We start from the raw sequence: 26,819 nt of genomic DNA, 5'->3' as shown, positions 1-26,819 counted from the left end.
AGTATTTATCACTCCACTGTCTGACATGAAAATACAAGTGTAAACAGTTAGTTGATTTTATACTGTATTTAGACATTCCTTGTTATAGGTAGCCTAAAGAAAACAAAAACAAAAAATGCTTGGTGGGGCTTGAACCAGCCACCTTTTGATCATAAGGCCAATAAGCTACCACTACCCATGTCAAATGTGTAGAATAAAATCTGACGTTAATCTTTTCCTAAATGTGTCTCCTTCTATCTGACTGTGGTAGCTTACTGGTTACTGCACTGGCCTAGCAATCAGATGGTTGCTCGTTCAAGCCCCATCACAGCCAGGTCAGGCTTATGAAAGGCTGTTAGAGACTTAGGATGATTTAAACTTACCACAAGCAAGGCGCTGGACATTCCCAGAACAGGTGACAACATTTTCTGTAAAAATATATCACACACACACACACACACACACACGCACACATATTTATCTATATAAGCTTAAAACATTCATGATCCTCTGAGAACAAATGTTGAACTGAATGTACAGGTTAATTAAAACAGAATTTTTAATAGTGTTTAGTATTTACCTGCAGAAACAAGCAAGCCAGGGGCTAGAATGAGCACTGTAATAGAAAACACAAACACAGCAAACTTAGAACAAGATCTGGACCAATATAAGTAGTTGTGTTTCTCAATCCTGGTCCTGATATCTACATATCCAGAAATCAGAGATATCTCTTTATAGCATTTTCCCCTGAATATCTGGCAACCTGTACATGGTTTCTGAGCAAGCAGTGAACCTGTGCCACCCTGATCAGCATAAAGTCTGTAGTGATAATAAATAAAATGAATAAATGAGTTTTATATTATGTGTTAGATTTTACACATATATACAGGATTATATGCAGGATTAAGTGTATGATGTTCTGCTGCTTGTATAATTATTTTTTGTGCGTTTTCACGTTTTCACGTTGTTTTTCACGTAGGACTTTCAAACCCTCCCACTGAAAGTCTGTAAACAATCTTTCAATTGATTGTATATATTGTTTCTATGTATTGTTGCTATCGATTGTATAAGTGCATTCTAAACACATTGCTGTTTTATGTATTGTAACATAACAGGTTACTAAATACATTAAAAAATACATTTATAATTTCAGTAATGATTACTTTTTAAAATATTCAGCCCAACTTTGTCCAACAAACACATTTCGACTAGACCAAACTGACCAGTTAAATTAAATTATTTAAAAAAAACTGAATAATTAAATTTAAAATATATCATTAAGAGCTGACATTTAAAATAAAAAAACACAGCAGATACTTACAGGTGAGCAGACTGAGCTTCAGAGACATCATAGTTATGCTGGATGTGTCAAAGTTGTCACTAAGACTACAAGTGTTTGCACTCGTGAAACTGATCTGTACTTATCCAGTAACAGACAGTGAGTCATAATTTAAGAATTAATTAGGACAAAACAAAAAATCTTTTACCGAATAAAATACTCCCTCGTACCACCCAAACGTGTTCCATTTTCTCTTTTGTGTATGCTATTGTTTTCCGTTACCCAACACACCCAAAAATTAGATTACAGTGACAGCTCCCAACGTTTGTCATATAATTACCCTACAGTTAAAGCTAATAATTTAATAACACATTGTCCTTCGTGTGACACCTTCTTCTAGGTTTGTGATTCAAACTGGTCTGGTTACTATTTCTCAGAAATAATGTTCTGTACCAAATCAATTAAATTAAACACACTTGTAAGGGCATGTATTTCTGTGACTGAATGGTTGGAACACATCTGTTTTGGTACAAAAACCAATAAACATGAATTTGCATTTCACAGCCTCTTCTGGGTTTTTGTAAATATATGACAATTTACTGATTTAAACAGTGGTGTATAAAGCACCTGAAGGCCGTACTTGAGTAAAAGTACAAGTATCCTACCAGAAATGTACTTTGATAGAAGTAAAAGTCACCTTTTTGAATATTACTTGAGTAAAAGTCTAAAAGTATCAGATGTCTAATGTACTTAAGTGTTAAAAGTAATTTTCTGATATTAAATGTACTTAAGTATTAAAAGTAGAAGTAGAAGTAAATGCTGTTAGTATAAACGGAAGGGGTCAGAATATTGTTGAAGATTGTTGATATATATGAATATTATAGCATATATATCATATACTATATATGATGATTGTTCTTTTAAGCCTGTAAACCACCTTAACAATTAACCTATTTTCCAACCATCTGAACATGATTGTTCCAAATCATGATTATAATCAGCTGTTGATATTACCTATCTGAAATCACGTCATTATTATTATAATTTTTTTTTTTTTACCTTATTACTAGCCCTAAATTGCCCTGTTCCAACTTTTATAGAATGTGTTGTTGGCTTTAAATGCATGTATGTGCATGTAAGAATTGAAATGAAGTTGATCAGACAAAACATTAAACAATATTTTGGTTTATATACGATGAAATAAGAGTCGATGTAAATGTAAGAAACACTGCATCTATTTTATACTGTCCCAATTTTTTGATTTGGGTAGTACATTCATGATTCATATATACAGTATATCCCAATATAGCCATATACTGTATATATATGCTTTTCTCCCTGTTTACCCATGACCGTGTGCCGCTGCATGAATCCAACATCTTCATCAAGTTTGCAGACGACACCAAAGTGGTTGGCCGCATCAAAGACATCACCACCTGGTAGCATGGTGGTCCTCCAACAACCTTCACCTGAACACTGAGAAGACCAAAGAGCATATTGAGGACTTCCGGAAACCAATAGCTGCACACACTCTCCTGTCCATACGAGTGGTGACGAGGTGGAGCATGTCTCCAGTTTCAAGTTTTTGGGTATCCACTTCTCTGAGGACCCTTCCTGGACTCACAACACCTTGCGTCTGGTGAAGGAAGTACAGCAGTATCATTACTTCTTGAGGAGACTAAAAAAAACCATCTGTCTCCTCTAATCCTTACAAACTTTTACCACTGCACGATCAAGAACATACTGACCAACTGTGTGACAGTGTGGTACGGCAGCTCCACTGTGGCTGACAGGAAGGCCCTACATAAGGAGGTGAAGACTGCTTAATGCATCATTGGTACACAGCTCCCTACCATCGAGACCTTCACCACTTGCGTTGTGTGCGCAGAGCTCATAGCATCATTAGGGACCCCTACCACCCCAGCCACTTACTGTATAACCTTCTGCCATCTGGGAGGAGATACAGGGACATACGTGCCATGACAAGTAGGCTCACTAATTACTTTACTGAACACCACACTACATCGTTAACACCACTTACACACTAAACTACACATTGGACCGATTATTTATTATTTATCATTCACACATGCACTTTACACAACTGTCATACATATCTATCTATCTATCTATCTATCTATTGAGGTGTCTGGAAGGTTCATATAAAATAATTTGGTCAGATATCTCTTTTTAATATTCCTTTTAAAACAATCTCATATATAGGTTATTGTGTAGAAGTGTTTCCCACACTTCTGGGATGCCTCTCATGAGACCTCTACATTCCATAAGGAGGCCGGGGTGTATTCGGTTGCAATCCCACATCTGGGATCCATTTTAAATGCATACATTTCTGTTATTCTATAGAAAATATATTAATCACACAGAGGCCCTAACTGTCAGTAGGACTGTGGGAACCTCTACTGAGTTTTAAGAAAATGACACACCCAATACATTCCATATGTTTTTTGTATGGATATTCAAGTATTTAAGGAGAAGCAAATTTCATTGGAGTCAGAGAGCAGCAGATCCGAACACAAGCTCTCTCCGGACAAAGCCAGGCTGTCCGAGCGACACTGCTATTATTCTGTAATAAACTTCTTAATTGCAAATAAACTGTGTCAACGGAGTCGTCGTTTCACAGTCGGCACCTCATCGTTAAGACAAAGACACCTCAGATGGCGACGAGGATGGGATGCTGATGTAGCTGCTACACTGTCAGAACGACATCAGGTGAGCGTTCTATTTTTTATGATGATAGGGCGTGAGCCTGTGTGTTGTAATCTGTGGTGTTTGGCTGCACTGCAACGTTCTTGTGTGTACTGTGAGGTGTGGACGGTGGAATGATGCTCCGTCCAAATTCAAGGTTTATTGTGATATGGACATCACAATAGGGGGGTAAAGTGAAAATAGAGACAATATGGGATGGAAAAGGAAAAAGTTTAAGTAGGGAAAAAAAAGTTGAAGTATGTGGAATAGCCTTGATTATTAACGAGTAAGAGTGTTAATTAGCGCCATGCGAGTGACTTAGTATAGGCCTATTAACTTTGTTGACTGTAAGACATGAGCAATTATCCTCTCTCGTTAGCAATTAATAAGGTGCTAATTAATTAAAGTTAAGGATTAAGAGAAATTTAAGGTTAAAAGGAAACAGAAAAGAATAGAGAATACAAAGGTAAATAAGAGGAAAGTGAAGTGTTTTAAGGAAAAAGAGAAGAGTTAAAAAGAATTAAGAAGATTAAATGAGAGTAAAGGAAGAAGCATGCATTAAGGAAAATATGAATTAGTCGACTTTGCAGCATTAAATGTTTTTAGGAATGTATGTGAGAGCTCTAAGTGTGTGTGTGTGTATGTCAGATGGAAGAGCAGGAAAAAGTGAGTGCATAAGGGCGTTAAGTCTATGTGTGTGTGCTCTATGTAATGTATATTTGTGTGTGTTAGGATTGAGTTTGTGTGTCTAAGACTATGTGTGTGCGTGCAAAGAGCTGGGCTCTTTGGATTCTGTGTGTGTGTTTGTGTTTGTTTGAGAGGCAGAGCTTTAGGTTGGGGTGTGTGTGTGCAGGAGAGAGCTCCCATGAGAGAAGCCCCTTTGCATGAGAGAGATACAGAAGTATGTGTGCATATGTGTAATGTGTGGCGCCTGTCTTAATTGTCAGTGGGTGATTATTGTAATAGATTGCTGTAGTGGTCAATAGGATATTTAGTTAGAAATAAAATGAGCCCTTGAAGAAGACTTTTGTTTGATTTTTATTGAGTAATAATTAATAAATAAAAATAATAAGCTTCTTCAAGAGGACAGCTTAATGCTAATTAAGTAATTAATGATAATTAATGAGCTTTCTTTGGGAGGTTAATTAATTAAAAATTTATGAGCCTCAGAAATGATGAGGACATTTGAAATGTAAGCAATAAACTCCCAAGAAAGATTTTTAAAGAATGGATATAGTATTAAGGTGAGAAGTATAGTGTGAATCATGGCTTAGTGTTTAGATGAAGTGCTGACAGCTAAGTTGCATTGAATTCTTATAAGTAACAAAGTCCTGTTTTTTGCTCCCTGATCCCTTTGTGTGTGTGTGTGAGAGGGGGAGAAAAAGTGGGGGCTGCCCAGACTTAGAGAGCTGTGTAAGGTGACGTCAGAGGTGCTGCTTCTATGTGCGTATGGGAGAGAGAGACAGTATCCCACGTTTAGGGGGAGTTTTTGGCCTAGGGAGTAAGGAAATCAAATGGTATGGAGAGCTGTCAATCATAGTGATTGGAGGGTGTCGTCTAGTGTGAGGTTGAGTGTAATGTGAGTAATGATGGAAACCAGATGATGCGAAGTGTGGTAAGGGCAGGCTTTTAAAAAAAAAAGGAGAAAAAAAGACCCCTAAGTCCACTTTTATGAAGAATTAGGATAAGTAAACCAATAAATTGTAAAGTTATGTGTGAGTGTGTGTAATATGCCATGAATCTATGTGATTTTTGCTGCTGCTGGCTGTGGTGTGGTTTTAAGATAAAGTATGTTTGAAGTTGAGTTTTTGACACCACAGACATTGGAGAGCCAGCCTCAGGAGGTTTGAAGGATGAGGAGCAGATAGCAAATAGTTAAGATAGCAGAAGAATAGAATGCATGTAATTCAGATTTGCAGAGATCCGAGGACGTAAAAATTTATTAAAAGGAGTTTAAGGAATAGACAATATAAAGGAGTTTAATGTAAACAGAAATAAGGAATATGTAAGGATTTAAGGACTGAAAAGTAGTCAGAGGAACTGAAGGAACTGAACTAAGTAGGTCCATGTACATTAATGTATGTGTGTGTGTGTGTAGTTGAAGTGCCTAACCTTTGTAGGTGTAATGTTTAGCCTGACTGCAAATGCTTGCATGTGTATAAAAGTTTGTTGAAGTGAAGGAAAAAAACCTGAGCAAAGTTGTGAATTAATAGAGTGCTGTTTAGTAAAAGACTTTATAAACTTTGCCCTGTCTTCTGATTCCTGTGTGTTCATATGAGACGACTACAAAGTGGGTTTCTGTGAGCAGAGGAGAAGGAGGGGTGATTCTCCCCTTGTGTGCGCAGCGCGGAGTGGAGGTGCTGCTGTTCAATAAGGACTGAAGTGTGATGACATCATTCATCTAATCAGGCCAGTGTTCCTGTTTATTATCACAAACTCTGCTATCCAATACCTGCATTTTAAGTGTATTTTATGATTATTATTCATCTATTTGGGTATACAAGAGTATGTGTATTTGTTTACACTATATGATATAGTTTTAAAGAGAAAAGGCTTGGCAACAGACTGATCGTCTATAGGAATATACTAAACTTTGATGGCTAATGTGAGTTTTATTGTCTGTGCATGATTTCTGATCTAAGCTGTGTTGGGGTTTGATATTGAGACTATTTGTTGGTTTAAGGTGAATGAATATGCGAATTGGACTTTATTTGATGATAGTTGGTCCCTTGTGGGAGTGTGTGAGTTTGAGTTTCATATGGGATAGGACTTTCTTTTATTTGGGGGATTAATTGAGTGAGCTTTTGCTTACAATTTGATAGATTCTTTGGGTGTTTGGTTATTATAATAGGAGATGCTTAGTGTTGTGGATGGTTGTCACCTTTGGAGTTGGCAAATTCATTTTAGGTTTTATTGATTGTGTCAAATCGGTTGCTTAGGGAAATAAAGGAGTGGTAATTGAAATAGTTTTAAGTAGTTATAGTGATTAGTCTTATTTTTGCAATAAGGGTACATAAGGAAGTCATTACAATGTCAGAGAAGGACGCTAAAATTGCGAAGGTTATTACTCCTGTTGATGTGATACAGAAGAATAATTCTTTAGTTAAAGGCATCCCAAAGATGATGGAGAAGTGGAATAAGCGTTGGCCTGAGATTAACCAACCTTGGCCATTGGAGGGAACGTTTAATCCAGATGTAATTAATACAATGCAGGTGCTTGTGTCTACATATAAAGCTGATCAAAAGAAGGGTAAAAAAGGTGAAAAACGTAAAGAAAAAAGACAAGAGGAGCTTGGCATTCTCCAGTTGTTTGAGAATGAAGGGCAGAAGCGGATGAGAGCTGCAAAAGAGAAGAGAGATAGAGGTGCAGAAGAAATAGAAAAAAGCACAAAAGAAATAGAAAAACGAATGGCGGAAGTCAATGTGCCTTTTTCACATGTGGACTCAGTGAAAAAACCCCCTCCCTATCAGACGAATGTGAAATTTGAGGAGGTTTATCCCCAGCTCCCAGTGATCAGTCAGGAGGGCAATTATCAAATCAGAAATGAGGATGATCGAATAATAGAAATGGGACAAGCGGAAACGACCATAAAGATGTACCCAAGTTCTAAAAGTAAGAAGAAGACGACATCTTTGAAAACTAAGGGTGAGCTGAGGATCAGGAGGATGGAATTTGAAGATGATGAAGATCGAAGTGATCTGGAGGAGGTCATGGGAGGATATGACCCTGCAGTCAGGAAGATATTGGCTAAAGCGGAAAAGAGAGGAGATAAAACAAGGAGGAGAGAAGACTCAGGAGATGAAAGCTCTAAGGAGAGTGAAAATGGAGGTAGCGATAGTGATTCAGATGGTCCTATGTATTCAAGAGGGTTTTTTCCTGCAACATCCAGCACCAGAATTGAGAACAAACAGAAGGCTTTAAGAAAGGTAGGAAAAAGTATAGATCAATGTCTTTCACGCCTGGAAGAATCTACTAGTCCGGAAGGCCGGAAAGAGCTGGAGGAGCAATTAAGGGAATTGCAGATACAGAAGAAAGAGTTGCAGAAAGAAGACTCCAAACAAGTGGACAGAAAGTATGTGTTGCGTTCAAGAAAAGGGAAGTCACTGGAGAAGATGTGTCCAGTGGTCATCCGAGGACAGAGTTTGGAGTACAAGCCTTGGCAGAATACAGATATGTCAGATATACTTGAGAAGTTGCCTACTCTTCAGGATGGAGCCCATCCTTGGATTTCAAAGCTGGAAGAGATTATGGTGGGGACACAATCGGCTGTAGGAGATATTAAGAGACTTCTAGCTAATCTCCTTGGGGTTCCAGCCATGGAGGAGCTTCTACAGAAAGCAGGGCTTAATCGATATGTGGGGACTGCTGTGAATGACCCGGAGCTGTTTTCTGCGAATAGAGGTCGAGTGTGGAGAGCGCTAAGAGATACGTTTCCGACAAATGTGCATCCAGATAATATTCTCATTGAGCCATTGGGCCAGGGAGAAAACCCGAGGGCATATGTCTCGAGAGCCCATCAAGTGTGGAGAAATGTCACAGGAAATGATCCGGACTTGAATCGAATGGAGCAGTCAATTTTGAGAGCTAAAATACAGAAGGGGCTGCCTTTGCCGGTGAGGAGTAAGCTAGCAGAGGTGGTTGGTCTTGGAAGCATGGAAAAGGGTGTCTATACAGATCATATAGCCCACCAGGTGGAGCTGTATAGGAAGAAGGAGCATGATCAAAAAGAGCAGGACCAAGAAACCCTTAGAAAACTTAACCAAATACAATTGGTGGATAATAAGAAGAAGGAGAAGAAGCAGGCTGTGGTTATACAGAGTCAGTCTCAGCAAAATCCACCATTGCCACAAGTACAGCCGAGCCAGGCTCAGCCTCAACCATCTCAGTCATCATCAGTGGTTCCAGTTGTTTCTTACCCACAGCCATTGTTTGGTCAAGTGCAGACCTGGAGAGGAAGAGGTCGTGGAAACATAGGAAGAGGAGGAAGATTTAATCCGTATTTTCAACAGTCTTCGGAAGTGTGCTTTAATTGTGGACAGTTTGGTCACTTTGCCAGGGAGTGCAACAGGCCAGGAGGAAATTTCAGAGGAGGAATTTTCAGAGGAAGAAATTTCCGAAGAGGAGGATTTAGGGGCCAACCGAGGTCTTTTGAGGGACCTGTGAACCCTTACAGGGGCCCGGAGCAAGGATTTTAGAGGTGCCCAGAGGACCCAAAAGGGGGGTGTCAGCTGGTAGCATCAGGGTCGGAGAAAGATCCAACAATAGAGGTGAAAGTAAATAATAGACCTTTGGAAATGATGGCGGATAGTGGAGCGGCTTTCACCTGTATTCGACCTGAAGATGCTATACATCTCCCTATGTCTAATCAATGGATTAGGACAATTGGGTTTGAGGGAATAAAACAGCTGGTACCTCTTACAAAACCGATTGAGCTTTGTTATAAAAATCTGAAGACTACAATACCTATATTGGTATCAGAACATACACCTATTGCACTTTTGGGAAGAGATGCTTTATGTAGATTGAACTGTACGATAAAGTGTACACCTGACGGCTGTCTGGTGGAGGTGCCAAATGATGTGGTGCACCAATTGTTGATGTCAGTGGAGACTGAGGTCTCTTCAGTATTCTGGATTGGAAATCTTGGTGCAGAATTTTTGGAGCCCGCCAAGTTGTGGGAGAAGTTTATTGTAGCAAACATGCCTAATGCGAAGCTCCCGGAGTATCCATATCACTGTACGCTTAAGTATTTCAAGGATGCTGCCCAATCGAATTCAGAGGAATGGTTGAAATGTCAACCGAAGCAAGTTCAACTTCGTTCGTGCTGCATAGTTTTGGGACCACAAGGGGCAGCTATGAAGATAGATAGAGATGATTATTTGTCCAAGGAGTTTGATATTGAAAAGAGTGTCCCACATGTGACTTTGTTGGTGTCTGAGGATTATGAGCAGAAGCACATAGGAGAAATGATGGTGCAAGCAGAGGAAGCTGTTTTTCTACCGATGAAGGAGAATCTTGCAATTTGGAGAAGTGAGGACCAGCGTTTTATTAAGATTATGATTTCTGCTCAAGGGCAGGGACAGCCACAAACTGTGCGGATGACGCATGAGTCCATTTGCAGTGCTAAATTGGATGGAAACTTTATAAGAGAAGAGATGTTGCAACAAGTTCCAGAATGTTTATGGTCTCAGCATAGTGCTGATATTGGAACCCCTGTGCTACAGAGCAATGGTGGGAGTTTCTTTAATGTATGATAAAGCATCATCTGTTACGATGGGATATCCGGTAACAATTCTTACCCATCATAGCCTTAGAAATCTTTTGAATTATGGCAAGTATACATTGACTATGCCTAGGCTTAGGGACTATCATAGACTCTTAGAGCAGGAAGATGTCACTTTAGTGAGGTGTGTTACAGTGAACCCAGCTGAGACTTTGCCAACTCCTGAGGATGGTGAACCACATGATTGTGTTAAGGAAGCAGAGAGGTATATGAAACTTAGGTCAGATTTGCAAGCTCTCCCACTGCATGAAGCAGATGTAGAATATTGGACTGATGGTTCTTGTTATCGTGTGGAAGATAAGTTGAGTGCTGGTTATGCAGTAGTGAAAGCCCAAGGAGCTGGATTTGTTATTGAGAAGGCTGAAATAATACTGCAGCCTGCATCTGCGCAGCTTGCTGAACTTGTGGGGCTAACTGAAGCATGTTTGTTGGCGGAAGGTAAGCGAGTGACAATATATACTGATTCCGCATATGCGCACAATGTGTGTCATTTGTTTGGATCAGTGTGGAAGAACAGAGGGTTTAAGAAAACTGATGGTTCCCCAATACAGCATCATGCTCAAATAATGAAACTGTTGCATGCTATGATGAAGCCCAAGGAAATAGCAATAGCTAAATGTGCAGCACATAAAAAGGATATGTCAAGGGTCACACAAGGAAATAAAGCAGCTGATGAAGCTGCAAAGGCAGTTACAGGAGCAGACAAAGTGGGTGAAGTGTTTCTGGTTACGCATGAAGTGAATTTGGAAGAAAAAATTACACTTAAGGATGTCATTTTACTTCAGGAAGCTGTTCCTGATGTGGATAAACAGTTGTGGCTAGACCGAGGTGCCACCAAGGATTCTACTGGTCTTTGGAGAAATCATGAGGGATTAATAGTAGCACCTCCAGACCTGTTAGGTCTAATGATTCAGGAAGCACATGGGTTGGCTCATGTTGCAAGGGGGGAAGTTAAACGTAAGATTACAAAGGAGTATGGTTTTTGGGCACCATGTCTGCTTGAGCAGATTGATTATGTTATAGGTAGATGTACTATCTGTCTGAAAAATAATGTTCGAAGGGGAGTGATGGTTCCTCCTGGTTATATTCCAACTCCGAGAGGTCCTATGCGTGAGTTGGTTGTGGACTTTGTGGATATGATAAAGCCAGTTGAAGGAAAGAGGTATATGTTGGTTGTTGTGGATAGATTTTCACGATGGCCTGAGGCTTGTCCAACCAAGCGAAAGGATGCCCAGTCTGTTGCTAAGTTTTTGTGTAGAGAGGTCATAAGCAGGTGGGGACTTCCAGATCGGATATCCTCAGATAATGGGAAAGAGTTTGTGGATAAAACAGTGAAATTGATTTTGCAAAAACTGGGAATTAAACAGCGTCTTGGTGCGGTCTATCATCCGCAAAGTCAAGGGATTTGTGAAAAGATGAATGGTGTTTTGAAAAATCGCATTGTGAAAATTTGCCAGCATACGGGGTTGAATTGGATAGCAGCACTTCCATTGGCGTTAATGGTGTGTCGCTCGAGTGAGCTGCGTGAGTTACATATGACACCTCATGAATTGGTTACAGGTAGATTGATGCCGATGCCTTGTTTGCGTACAAGTGGAAAGGGTCCAAGCTTAGCCCTTTTAGAGGATGAAATGAGAGCATATGTTGCGTATATGGCTAATCTGCATAAAAGAATATCCGCGTACGTTTCTGACAGGCAAAAGAAAGAGGAGGTGCAGGAGAGACTGGACGAACAAAGGAAGTGTTCAGTGCAACCTGGAGACAAGGTGTTTGTGAAGGTATTTAGAAGAAAGTGGTATAACGAACGCCGTGAAGGACCATTTGAAGTTGTTCGCAGTACGGGAACTGCGGTTCAGGTTAAGGGGTCTCCAACGTGGTACCATTTGTCGCATTGTGTTAAGGCGCCAAGTGAGGAGGTACTAGATTCACAGAGTCAGGAAGTTGAAGGTTCAAGAAAGTTAGAAGAAAATGTTGTGGAAGATAATGTGGAAGATGTTGATGGGAGTGTGCCTGTGTCTGATGATGTCAGAGATGACTCTGCAGTTAGTGAGCAGGAAAGGAGATTTGGAGACGTTGATTTTCAATATGTCCCAGGAACAGCAGAGCCTGTTCCTGAGGAGTGTGAAGCGCCAGAGGTTACAAAGGGAAGTGATTCTGATGCAGGAGAATGCAGAGACACAGGTAAACAAAGGAGTCCAAGACCAGCTAGGAAAAGGGTTAGGCCAAAGCGTTATGACGACTAGAGTGGTAGGAACTTCAGAGAAGTGTAATCTTTCAGCACTGAATGATTCTGAAAGTATGAGTGTGTTATGTTTAACTACGGTAGCGCCTCAGATGGTGACAATGGTGTCAACTCTTAAGAAGAAGGTAGTTAGAGCCAAGTTAGGAGGAGCAGTTTATCTTCCCTGTAAATGCTCGAGGTTTAATGTTGGTGGTAGTAATCCTCCTGTGTGGAGGAATAGTCGTGATGAAGAGTTGTTAATGGGATCTGAGGTTGATACTGTGCCTCTTGATCAGAGGAAATATATTTTGCTGAATGACGTAAGGTGGTTGACAGTCAGTGATGATTGTACACTTTTTGTGAGAAATATTACTAGAAGAGACCTAGGGGAATATACATGTACTTATTATGAGCCGGAGTTTAAATTCATTCCCTTGGTAAATAGTTGGAGAGGAGGTTATATAACTCGTAAAGTGGTGGTTATGATAGTAGATTTGAGTCCTGTGGAGATGTTTACGGTTGCTAAGAGAATTGAGGAGCAAGCTACTACAGCGACTACTCTAGGGGTAAATAGAACACAGATGAGGAGTATTACTTTAGTTCCGGAAACAACTAAGAGTGTTAATACATCAGTGGAGATTACTACTGTAGCTGAGATTTTGAAGAGAATAGAAGCTACTACAGTGATGGTGAAAGCATCTACTTTTGTCACTTCTGGAAATATTACAAGTAAGGTTGATATAAGGGCAACCTTTGTTAATAATACGGTGACAACGATGTTGCCTAAGAATTTTGTAAAGGTGACTCAAACACCTGACATGACAACTTTGAACTTTAAGGAAGTGGTGAATATAACTCAGAAGCCTATGTTAAAGATAGAGCTTAGTGTAAATAATAGTAGTAAGATACCTAAATCTGGGAAGCAGATGGAAGAAGAGAAGGGTGTAGATTCATCTGTGACAACTCAGAGGACTGTTTTGGATGTTAAAGATCAGTTCTTAGATTTTGACTGGACATCAGAAGAAATGACTGACCAGTACCGTTCATTACAGAAGAGAGAAACTAAGTGGAAAGCATTTGGATTCGATTCTTCAGTGTTACAAATCTCAGACCCATGGGCAAGTAGGAATTTGTGGTTTCAGCAGTTAACTCATTCAGTAAGATCAGTTAGACGACTGAATGGTCCATGTATAGTGAAAGTTCCAACACCAGGGACATGGCCTTCAATTTTGGAAACGGAACCAGAGCCGTTGCTTTCTATATGTCAATACTATGTGCTGTCATGGTTATTATTTCAGCAGCAATCAGGAGGAGATAGATTGATGGCTTTGTCAGTGCATTTGTTTAGACCTAAGAATAATTGTTCTTGGTTGAGAGATTTACCATATGTGAATTTACTTGATCAACATGAGAATGTGTTGACAGCGGTTCCTGATGAAATAGAGGTAAGATCTGTTGGAGCTAAAGATTGTTTTTGTTCAAATGACACTCATAAAGGAACTAGAATGTTTATGGGAATATCAGATTGTGACAATTATATAATGGATTTGGGTAAGCGTAAGCAGAAGGCTAAGAGTGATTTATTTAAGGTGACTTTTTATATGCCACACCGTAAACAAAGCAGAACTTTGATGGTGAGGAATCAGATTTTGCCTGGAAATGTGACTATAGGAAATTTTAAAGATATTTGGTGGGTTTGTGGTGATAAAGCTTATATATTTCTGCCATATGGATGGATAGGATGTTGTTACATGGCAACATTGAAGCTGCCATATGAGGTTTTTACTATTCAGAGAGGTGAAAGACCGGATGAGAGCCAATCTGAGGCTGTTTCTGGAAGTAGAAAGAAAAGGGACATGGCACAATTTCATAATCTAGAGGCCTACCATTGGAGAATAAGTATAGGAGAAAAGTGGGGTATAGGCTTATTTCCATGGTATGGTGTGACATTTTTAGCAGATCACATTGATAATATTACCTACACCCTACAGGGTTTTGCTAATGAGACTGTGAAAGGGTTTGAATACTTATCAAATACTCAGAAAAGTCACAGATTGACGTTACTGAAACATGATATGGCTCTTGATTACATTTTGGCCAAACAGGGTGGCCTGTGTGTAGCTTTGAACTTGACAGGAGATGCTTGTTATACTTTGATTCCTGATAGTTCAGATAATATGACTAGTGTTATAGATGCATTGAAGAATATAAGGGATGCGTTTGGAGCGTCAGCAGGAGCTGGATGGTCTGCGAATGCTTGGTTGCAAGAGAAATTAGGACCGTTGGGAGCAGTGTTGGTTCAGATTTTGGTAGCGGTTCTTCTGTCATTGTGTGTAATGTTTTGTTTTTGTACGCTGTTATTGACCTTTGCAAAGGCTATGATAATGAGATGGGTAGGTGTTGTGATGCCTGGTGATAGGATACAGATGCCTTTATTACGAGGGACTGACATGGACGATGTCGAAGAACTGATGGTGGAAGGTGAACTGATGGAGACGTATCCATTTTGAATATGTAATTTCGTTATAATCTCGTTATATGGCTGTAGTCCTACCGTTTATTTTAGTTATTTTGTTTGGTAGTTTTACCATGGAGTAATGAGATTGGGGGAATATGAGAGTATGATATTGTGATTTTACATTTTTGTATAAGGAGTTAATTGATGTTTCAATTTGCATCTGTTGTTTATGCAAAAGATACTGGTTGGTGTTCTTTCTTTCCTTTTAGTATGAAAGGGGGGAGACCACTTTTTGGTTGATTGATTAGTCGAGGACCCTGATGTGCTGAAGGGGTTCATACAGCTCACATGAGGACAATAAGAATGGACTGATAGACTCTGAACAAGGACTCTGTGATGAATGTCAAGATTCAATACATCATCAAGACTGCATGGAGTCACATGGAGAGTCAGCGCTGCTGAGGAGCTGCAGTGTGATACATTCTTATGTCTTTCCTATGTTATACTATGCAAATAAGATGTGTGCTGTTATAATTGTAGTATGTAATTATGAGTACTTAATGTGATATTATGTTGTTTTTGGAGTACTTAATGTGATATTATGTTGTTTTTGGAGGTATTAGTCTTTAATGAAAAATGTTCGGTTATGAGGTAGGTACATTTGGGGACCTCAGAGTTTTTTGTTCTTTTCTCGATGGTTAGGGACAGATTGATTGATAGGTAGGAACAAGGTCCAATAGATCAATCCGAGGGGTTGACCCGTTGGCCTTTGGACATTTTATTGATTTTCTTTTCTGAGGTTTTCGAATGTATTTGCTAAAATCATAATCCTATCAAATATAATAGTTTCGTTTGTAATTTGGGGTAAAATTGGATGTGATCCTTTCAAATATAATAGTTCCTCCTTTAGATTCTGGGGACAATTGGACTGGAGTACAATATGTGGCCGCCTGGGCAGAGGGGTCGCGAGTGAGTTTTTCCTGTCTAAATTGATTGATTGATTGATGGACATTTCAGAAGGATGACACTGCCTGATAGGTTTTTCGCTCCTTGCACTCCATAAAAGTCGCTAAGTGCTACATTTAAGTTGGGGAAACATACATGTGGGAGGAACTAGATTATGTTATGTCTATAACCATTGTTCATTATGTTATTCTTTTGATTTTTGAGACTAATTAGTCCCAAAGGGGGGAATATGAGGTGTCTGGAAGGTTCATATAAAATAATTTGGTCAGATATCTCTTTTTAATATTCCTTTTAAAACAATCTCATATATAGGTTATTGTGTAGAAGTGTTTCCCACACTTCTGGGATGCCTCTCATGAGACCTCTACATTCCATAAGGAGGCCGGGGTGTATTCGGTTGCAATCCCACATCTGGGATCCATTTTAAATGCATACATTTCTGTTATTCTATAGAAAATATATTAATCACACAGAGGCCCTAACTGTCAGTAGGACTGTGGGAACCTCTACTGAGTTTTAAGAAAATGACACACCCAATACATTCCATATGTTTTTTGTATGGATATTCAAGTATTTAAGGAGAAGCAAATTTCATTGGAGTCAGAGAGCAGCAGATCCGAACACAAGCTCTCTCCGGACAAAGCCAGGCTGTCCGAGCGACACTGCTATTATTCTGTAATAAACTTCTTAATTGCAAATAAACTGTGTCAACGGAGTCGTCGTTTCACAGTCGGCACCTCATCGTTAAGACAAAGACACCTCACTATCTATCTATCTATCTATCTATCTATCTATCTATCTATCTATCTATCTATCTATCTATCTATCTATCTATCTATCTATCTATCTATCTATCTATCTATCTATCTATCTATCTATCTATCTATCTATACCGATCAGCCATACCATTAAAACCACCTTCTTTTTTCTACTCACTGTCCATTTTATCAGCTCCACTTACCATATAGAAGCACTTTGTAGTTCTACAATTACTGACTGTAGTCCATCCATTTCTCTACATACTTTTTTAGGCTGCTTTCACCCTGTTCTTCAATGGTCAGGACCCACACAGAGCAGATATTAGTTAGTGTGTGTTGTGCTGGTATGAGTGGATCAGACACAGCAGCACTGCTGGAGTTTTTAAATACCATGTCCACTCACTGTCCACTCTATTAGACACTCCTACCTAGTTGGTCCACCTTTTAGATGTAAAGTCAGAGCCGATTGCTCATCTATTGCTGCTGTTTGAGTTGGTCATCTTCTAAACCTTCATCAGTGGTCACAGGACGCTGCCCATGGGACGCTGTTGGCTGAATATTTTTGGTTGGTGGACTATTCTTAGTCCAGCAGTGACAGTGAGGTGTTTAAAAACTCCATTACTGCTGCTGTGTCTAATCCACTCATACCAGCACAACACACACTAACACACCACCACCATGTCAGTGTCACTGCAGTGCTGAGAATGATCCACCACCCAAATAATACCTGCTCTGTGGTGGTCCTGACCCTTAAAGAACAGCATGAAAGGGGGCTAACAAAGCATGCAGAGAAACAGATGGAGTGCAGTCAGTACTTGTAGAATTACAAAGTGCTTCTATATGGTAAGTGGAGTTGATCAAATGGACAGTGAGTGTAGAAACAAGGAGGTGGTTTTAATGTTATGGCTGATCAGTGTATATGCACATATACTGCAGTAAAACTGTTAATTCATAATACAGTGGTACCTTGTAACTCAACATCCCCTAAACTCAGAATCTTTGAAACTCGACGCTCTTCGTCGAGAAATTTGTACCCTTAAACTCAATGTTTACCTTAAACTCAATGTGTTCAGTGCTTGGCTTGAGCAGTGCCGTAAAACCCTTATCAAAGTGCGAATATGAGACAAATCTGCATTTGTGTGGAATAACCTTAAATTTACTATTCTGAAAGCGCCCACATACATCTATGTTTAACTGTATTTTTCTCACTGTTTCACTTTTAAACTTGTGTTATAGCTCAAGGTTCTGAGAAATTGTAAGAATCAACTTTTCCTAGAGAGTTTAAAATGCTTATTGTTTTCAAGCTTAACGTGGTTTAATGTAGTAAAAGAACGACACAGGAACACTAAACCTCTCTTAATTATTACTTCTCATAAGTTCTCTTTCTCTTTAATGAAATTACTTATTTGTTGTTTTAATACAATAAGTCACATAAAGCTTTGTTCACGTTAAGTGCTGTTCGTACTGCCTGAGTCACCTTTACTACGTCATATCAAACAGTTCGTCTCATTGGAGGCGTGTTGAATAGGTCAGCGGCAAACTAGGTAAAAATTCAATCAGGTGAGCGCAGTATAGCATAGCAAACAATGGAACAGCTGGCACAAAGCGGTAAATGTGTCCTAACGGTTGCAGAAACCAACAGTAAGCGGAACACTCCATTTACTTTACTTGGCATGAATCCAGAAAATCATAATCATCATAATACTAGTATGTTTGAATACAATACAGTTTGAATAGCCAGATTAATGCCATAAGCCATAAATGACAATGCAAACAGTGTTCTACAAACTGTTGTACTGACAGTCAATTGCTTGTGTAAATAGTGTTAGGATTAAAGATTTCCTACACATGGCTACAAGTGAAATTCCTGACTTGAAGTGCTTGTTGGTGAGTTTAATTGGGCAGTGAAATTAACGCTGTTTATGTGTCCAGAAGAAAATCACCAGCTGTAGTCAAACATAATCCCTCACAAGGAAACGAGAGGTCTTGCCATGAAATTAAATGCTTGTTAAATGTTTAATTTGCCCATACAGATTTCCAGAAAACCTACATTATAGGTAATACTTATTTATTTCATTTATTTTTAATCAAGAGCATCTGTGGGATGTGCTGGACAAACAAGTCCGATCCATGGAGGCCACACCTCGAAACTTACAAGGCTTTCCCGGGTAAACAATTTGGCCAGGCCAGTAATACCATGGCAGGGCTTTGGCCACCTCATCTCACTGTGGGTGCCCAAGAATGACCATGTCACTCACCAAATTAAAAACACTGATTGGCTGATGGAAGCATATGACTAGAAAACTACAAGCTGTTTTTATTTCTTCACATGATTCAATAGAACTACTTTAATAAAACAAAGACACAGACAGTAAAAATACAGTAAAGCAATTTATTCAGAGTATTTCATTCAAACTTATGAAGATTACAAGAAAAATATTTAAAGTAGGAACTTCATTTTAAATTATGAGTTAGACCAGAGCTGGACTTGAACATCAAAAGGAACAGACAACCACCAAAAAGTTATCAAAGAATCAAATACGCCAAACGAATCAGATGAATCACTCAGAAAACACAGATTATTTTAAATGTAGATTCTCGTTTTGCAGAAATGTCACCACTGATGAAGCTGGAATGTCTTGTGTCATTCTGTAGAGACAAAGGTCAACAGAAAAAGAAAAGGTTAGATGCAATGTACAAATGCAATGTATTGACCATACTTTATGCTAAATGTGTAATTTCTATGTTAAAGACTTGCACTAGGCAAGTGTGAATCTAAACCCAAACAGATACACAGACACGATTGGCTGTATTTGTTGGGAGGGATGGTCAGTTACTACTGCTATTGTGGCCTATGTTGGCTGGTCAAAGGTGCCTGCACAGAGATGGAGAATAATGGAGAGCAGTGCAAGACTCTTAATAAGCAGTACTGCTCTTTTTGGGAATCTGGCTCTGGCAGGTGAAAAGAAGCGGTTGACAACTGCAAATGTGTCAGAGAGGGGATATGATAGACACAGACTTTGTCAGTCAGGGAAGGGGTCTGCAGCGCTCAAGGAAACATACAACTGGGTAATTGAATACGACTAGATTGGAAGAAAAAGGGGAAAATTCATATAATAGAATATTTTTTATTTATTAAAAGATGTAAAATGCAGATTTTGATCAGTTTTCTTATCAATTATTTGTCCAGCTTCTAGTTCCTAAATAATTGGACAAATCCTGAATGAAAACATTACCTTTAGGATATTAATGCGTTATCATACTGATCACCTGACCAGTCAGATTAACTTTGTCTTGTTTAGCAGGGACCTTATTTTTCTCTAAAGGGACAATCGACACCAACCATGCCAGCAAAATGCCCCCCATGGCAGGACTGTAGCAAAGAATTAAACACTGTGTGGCCAAATCTTGTCATTCTAAAACATTACGCAAAGCTAGTGAGTGGAATATGTTAATGTAATAATTTTTACATTAGTATATTGTCCCCCTTCCACCACCAATATATATATTGTGATTACAGTTTTGCCCAATAGCATACACCCTGGTTGTAGAAGCTCTCAGGTAGAGTGCTTATGGTTTTTGCCCAACTGAACTCTGTAGTGGTTACCAGTATGTGGATGTAAGTTAAGTGTAGGTGGTATAAGGTGTATTAGATGAAAAGAAAAAGAAAGAGAAACTTACAGTTATACACAGGAATATTCAAGTTTCAGGTACTTGTGGGTACCACTGCAGGGGTCACCAAAGTGCAGGCTTGTGGCAGGTACCACACAGCTGCTCTTACCATTACAGCTGCAAAAAATATAATTACCATTTAAAACATGTCCATACAATAAATAATGTGTGTATTTTAGAGACTTTGGTTTAGCTATGTAACCTTCTTGCAACGATGTCTAGTGAGTCAGCCTTGGTGCAATTTGTATTGAAGACCTGGCAGATGGGGAATCCAGTGGCACATGTGGTCATATCAGATCGACCATAGTTAGCTTTGTAGACTTTAACAGTGCGGTTGCCTAAATTGTAACACAAGAAACAACCAAGGCTAAATAACCAATTGTATACCAAGAGCTTAAAGCCAACTACTATAACAGGCAGTGTTATACTTTATCTTTAGTATGTAATACAGAGGTAAAGGAAAAAGTACACACCACATGTCAGTGTAGCATTGCTGCCTTCACAGGCCACAACGGTTTCTACAGGAATTAGAATGTGATTAATTTTCATTACATAGGAATAGTTGAGACATTTACATATTACATTACAAAAGGGAGTCTCTAACTCTAATCCCTAACCCTAAACTCTAAACCTAGCCCAACCCTAATTCTAAGGCTAAACCATAAGCCTAACCCCTAACCCTAAACTCTAAACCTAACCCTAAACTCTAAAGCTAACCCAACCCTAATTCTAAGGCCAACCCTAGACCATAAGCCTAACCTCTAACCCTAAACTCTAAACCTAACCCAAACCCTAAATCATAACCCTAATCTCTACACCTAACCCTAAATCATAACCCTAACCCCAACCCTAAACCCTAACCCTAAATTCTTAACCTAACCCAACCCTAACCCCAACCCTTAAATGTAACCCTAGACTCTAATCTTAAATATAAACCCTAACCCTAAGCCATAATCACTAACCCTAAATTCTTAACCTAACCCTCACTGTAACCCATAACCCTAATCCTACACAACCCTAACCCAATGTGAACCATTACATTTCAGTAAGACAGTTGGGGAAATCAGGATTGGCAGGAAGCTTAGATAGGGTACTCACTACGAGGTGGATTGCAGGAATATGTGACAGTCAGGTACTTCTTAGTTCCAGGGCAAACATCTGTAAAATTGGCGCTTGAAGCATACAGAGTGCATCTGTTTTTTCCATTACACCTGTGAATGAAAGATCTATTAGACCAACGCTCACCATGTGATTAAGCACAAAAACTCATTAAAAAATTTTTTTTAAATAAAAAAACAGCTAAATGATTAAGAATATATTTAATAATAATAATGTAATATTACTTAGATAGACTTACAGTGTGGAAACTTTGTCCTTTGCGTTAAAGGCACAGTTGATGTTGTTGGTTAAAGTGGTGGCGAGTCCATTAACACAAGTTGTAAAATCATTGCGTCCGTACATAGCTCTCTGAACGGAAATCGTATCATTTCCTGTACAGGGACACAAAAACCAAGTGTTAAAGCCAAACTGTTCACAAGCCACAGTCAGGACAGAAAATGGACAAACAGACAAACAGTTCCTTATTGGCAAGGGAGTCAAGACCCAACAATTCAGGACAAGTCAAGACCCAACAATTATAGCAAAAAATAAAGACCTGAAGGCTTTTATATGGAAAGCTAAGATAAGACTTTAGCTCAGCATGAAGAAGACAAAAGACATGTCAACAGAAAAGACCACTAACTTCACCAGTGAGAGAGATGACGCTGATGTGATTGACAGCTTTTGCATACATGGATTAACAGGCTGGTTCTTGGCAAAACAAGATTAAAGTAACTGAAACAAACCTCCAGATGTAATGTAATTTAATGTCTCATCAAACAAAGATCAGAATTGTTCAGACCATGGTCTTTTTTGTGGTTTTTTATCAGTGTGAAAGGTGGACAATAAAAACTGGCAATGGTTTATGAGAGCACCTTGGACAGCAAAGAAGACAAACAAATGGATCCTCAACCAAATCAAATCAATCAAAGCCCAGATATTTAAACTAAAGTTCTTTTAATTTGGACACATTTATGAGAAGAACCCATTGATTAGAAGAACAATTATTTTTGGAAGAGTTGAAATGAAGAGGACGTCCAGCAACAAGAGGAATACAACAGAAGACAGGATGCTCTGGAGGAACAGTATCCATAAAGTTACAAATCACTAGTTCTTACCACAAGTCAAAGTGCTGTAGCTGTCATCACAGATCACATTGGTTCCTGGAGAGGAAAAAGACCAAATAAAATGCAGAATTTATTTCCAACTCAAAATGCGTCTCTGATAAAGTGGATGAGACTAAACTACTACTAATTAATAAAGTAAAGAAAATCTAAATAGGTGTCGTTGAACTCATATACTAGTAGAGCATCATGTTTTATATTACTAGAACATAATAAAACTAATAATACAAATACAAAAAGAACTAAATGCATCACATTAGAACTATTCCAGAAGGTCTTAAGATTGGGATGGAATCCAGAGCTACTTACGGGCACTGATGCAGCTGTAGGTCGTGTTGACATACTTGTAAGTTCCAGGGCATGGGTCAGCAAGGCCAAGTAGGTCTGTCTTAAATTCGCACACTTTCAAGCCATTGCATCTGTTTGAAGAAAGAACAAAAGCTTTTACCATAGTGCTTTATAGTGATGGGTGTTGTGACTTTTGATAGATATTGACCACTGCAGACTGGGAACACCCCACAAGAGCTACAGTTTTGGAGATGCTCTGACCCTGTCAGAATTTGGCCCTTGTCAAACTGGCTCAAATCCTTACGCTTGCCCATTTTTCCTGCTTCGAACACATCAACGTTGAGGATAAAATGTTCACTCGCTGCTGCCTAATATATCCCACCCACTAACAGGTGCCATGATGAAGAGATAATCAGTGTTATTTACTTCACCTGTCAGTGGTCATAATGTTATGCGTGGTCAGTGTAATTACTTACACTTGTCTAAAATAATACATACTAAATAATACATTTTATTCTGTATTATATATCAAAACCCTATCAAGACAGGTTATAATAAACTGGACAGAGGGGGAAGAGAAAGGCAACCAAGAAACCAATGTACAACACATTTGTGAGAACTTCTGCAATTGTTGGAAAGAACTTTTAAGCAGAATGTAATAAAGTGGCTACTTTAATGAGTGCACCCAAACAATTAGATTGATTTCTTTATTAATCTCCATTTTTTTTATTTCAGAGTAAATTTGTAACATATACTGTTTAATCAATACCAACAACTTAATTGAATTTAAATCAATCTTGGTAGATGTATGTAATCTAAGGAAAGAAACACTTTACCTTCCAGCGATTGTACTGGTTACTATGGAGGAACAGTTGGTGTTGGCGAGCTCTGCAGCAATTCGGTTTACATTGCACCTGTTTTGGGTTTTGCGGCCGTACAGAACAGACTGCGTATTTATCACTCCACTGTCTAAAGACGGAAAAAAATAAGGGTGTGACTGAAGCAGTGATTGTGTGGTTCTTCTGTTAAACATTCATTTACAGGCAGTGGTAGTTCAGTGGTTAGTGTTCTTCGGTCTCAATAGTAAATCATTTATATCTATAATGTAAGATATAATTGTCTACTAAATGCTGTAAATGTAAATGTAAATCTATTTACAGATATCAGCTTTAGTGAATTCTATTATATACTGTAGACATATTAAACTTACCACAAGACAGGCGCTGGACGTTCCCACTACAGCTGATTACATTTTCTAAAAGAAGAGATTATTATTATTACACACACATATATCTGAGTATATAAACTTTATACATTCTTAACCCTTCATGAAGTGAGAAATCACATGAAACATGGTGAAGTTTTGAAAAAAATTAGAAATTACCAGCAGAAATGAGCAAGGCAGGAGCTACAATGAGCACTGTAGGAGAAAACACAAACACATCAACCTTACAACAAAATCTGGACAAAGCATGTTTCTAAAACTGGTACTAAATTCTGTCCTGTGTTTTTAGGAGGGCCCTGGAACTATGCCACACTTATCAGAATGAAATGACTACTGTATATGATTCAAACACTATGTGACCCCAGTAGGCAAAAAAGCAACATGCAATAAATAAATAAATAAATAAAATTCTGGTTGTCTTTTGATATTAAAGAACTGGCATTTAATTAATTAAAAAGCAGAACTTACAGGTGAGCAGACTGAGCTTCAGAGACATCATAGCAATGCTGGATGTGTTAAAGTCGTCAGTGAGAGTGTTGGCACATGTGAAACTGAACTGTACTTATCTAGTAACAGTTGATGAGTCATATCATAATTAAGGAATTTATAGAGACAAAACAAAAACATTTGGCAGATAAATACTCCCTCGTTCCACCCGAACATGTTTCAAAAGTTTAATGCGTATATACAGGTGTGGCAATGTACCGCTTATTCTTTGTGTACCCGAGTTTACCGTTAATTAACACACCTAGTAAAAAGGAAAGAAACAAAAAGAAAAAAACTGTGACAGCCCCAAACGTCACATTTTGTTCACTTTATAGTTTGACACCTTTTCCGAAGAATTACTTTTTAGTTTCGTTTTTAAGAATATTGTTTGAAATGGGAATTAAAGTTAAAAGTTTATTTACATTTGCAAGCAACATATAAATCATGGGATTCAGTCGTTTCTTAGCTTTTCTCTGTTTTATCTCAATTAGCCACTTTAAATAACCATCAACACCCTTCTTGCACAACTCCTTGACCACTTTAATTAGAAGAATGGATAGATTCCAACCAAACTGTTCAGACTCAGGTCTTCTTTGTGGTTCTTTATCAGTGTGAAAGGTGGACAATAAAAAAAGCTGGTAAAGGTTTTTGAGAGCATCTTGGACAGCAAAGAAGACAAACAAATGGATCCTTGACCAAATGAAACCTAACCTCTCACTCAAAGCCCAAATAATCAAACTGAAGCTCTGGACAAACTGAATTTGGACACATTATGAGAAAAACCCATTGATTGGAAAGACTTGATTTGATTTTTTTTAACAACAGTTTACAGATTATTCATGGGATCAAGTCAAGATTATTTTAAAAATGATTAAACCAGTCTTTAATGTGTTTGGTCAATGATCAAGATTCAAGAATATTAAGAATCTCTGAAGCAGGAATCAGCTCTAGAACAGACACTATCCACCTGTAACAATGACGCACGGGAGGGATGGATGCAAGTGCAAGTTTAATTACAATACCAAGCAAACAATTAAAAAACACAATACAAATACTTCTCATCAAAAACGTTTGTTGATGTGTAATATGACATAATAGACATGGTCTACAGGAACAGTCAAAAAAATCACAAGACAAATTCATCCATCATCTAATCTACGTAGATACCCCACACTGGTCTTGCGAACACAAATGGGTAACAAACAAGGACAAAGCTAACTCACAACAGGTGCAACAGATCAGGGTAGTTAGCGAAACTCAAAACGGGTGGAAAAAAGACTGACTCAGGATAGGATTGAAGTCAAGGTTATTTTAAGAATGATTAAACCAGTCTTAAATCAGGGTAGTTAGTGAAACTCAAAATGGGTGGGAAAAAAAAACAAGACTGACTCCAGATAGAATTAAAGTCAAGGTTAGTTCTGATTGGAACTTTGCCCACTTTAATTTGAAGAATGGATAGATTTCAACCACATTTGTTGTTTTTCTGGCACAGACAGTTATAGATTATTCATAGGATTGAAGTCAATGTTATTTTCAGAATTATAAAACCAGTCTTAAATGTGTTTCTTCAATGATCAAGATTCAAGAATATTAAGAATCTCTGAAGCAGGAATCAGAACATGACACTACCACCTGTAACAAGAACTCACAGGTGGGTTTGGATGCAAGTGCAGGTTTAATTACAATACCAAGCAAACGTGAAAAGCTTATAGAATGTTTCAAGTTACACCGACATTCTGCAGTTAGCATGTTAATTATGTAACGTGGGAGGAATCATGATTGGGTATAAAGGGACCCACCAAAGGTTCGTCTCTGAAGCAGGAAACAGCCCTACAACATGACGTTACCACCTGTAACAATGACTCACAGGAGGGATGGATGCAAGTGCAGGTTTAATTACAATACCAAGCAAACAATTAAAGAACACAATCCAAATACTTCTCATCAAAATGGTTTGTCAATCTGTGATATGCTGTGGTAGACAAGGTTTACAGGAACAGTCAAAATACAAAATAATCTAACAAACTGCTCAGTACAGCCTTAAGATACCCCACACTGGTCTGCGGACACAAATGGGTAACAAACAAGGACAAGGCAAACTCACAACAGGTGCAACAGATCAAAACCGGTGTAAAAAAAAAAACCTAAGACTGACTCCGGACAAGATTGAAGTCAAGGTTGTTTTCAGAATTATTAAACCAGTCTTAAATCATGAGCAAGCTGTAGCCTAGTGGTTAAGGTACTGGGCTAGTCAGAAGGTTGCTGGTTTAAGCCA

At 38.6% G+C, this 26,819-nt stretch overlaps 1 protein-coding gene across 1 annotated transcript in view; it reads right to left on the bottom strand.

Annotated features, from left to right (window-relative positions):
• LOC134318367 (rhamnose-binding lectin-like) overlaps positions 1 to 24,557 on the bottom strand; it is a 111,538-nt gene extending 86,981 nt beyond the window's left edge. The window contains exons 1-5 of the mRNA XM_062999248.1: positions 24,527 to 24,557; positions 24,218 to 24,253; positions 24,044 to 24,088; positions 23,670 to 23,802; positions 22,855 to 22,964 (exon numbers count right to left, since the gene is read on the bottom strand). Coding sequence (XP_062855318.1) covers positions 22,855 to 22,964; positions 23,670 to 23,802; positions 24,044 to 24,088; positions 24,218 to 24,253; positions 24,527 to 24,557 — 355 coding nt within the window. The remainder of the gene's footprint in view (positions 1 to 22,854; positions 22,965 to 23,669; positions 23,803 to 24,043; positions 24,089 to 24,217; positions 24,254 to 24,526) is intronic.
• Positions 24,558 to 26,819: the final 2,262 nt, after the last annotated feature.

This window comes from Trichomycterus rosablanca, chromosome 7, assembly GCF_030014385.1.
Source record: "Trichomycterus rosablanca isolate fTriRos1 chromosome 7, fTriRos1.hap1, whole genome shotgun sequence".
Classification (NCBI taxonomy): domain Eukaryota; kingdom Metazoa; phylum Chordata; class Actinopteri; order Siluriformes; family Trichomycteridae; genus Trichomycterus; species Trichomycterus rosablanca.
Note: the sequence above shows the minus strand (reverse complement) of the source record. Positions and strands in the feature narration are given on the sequence as shown.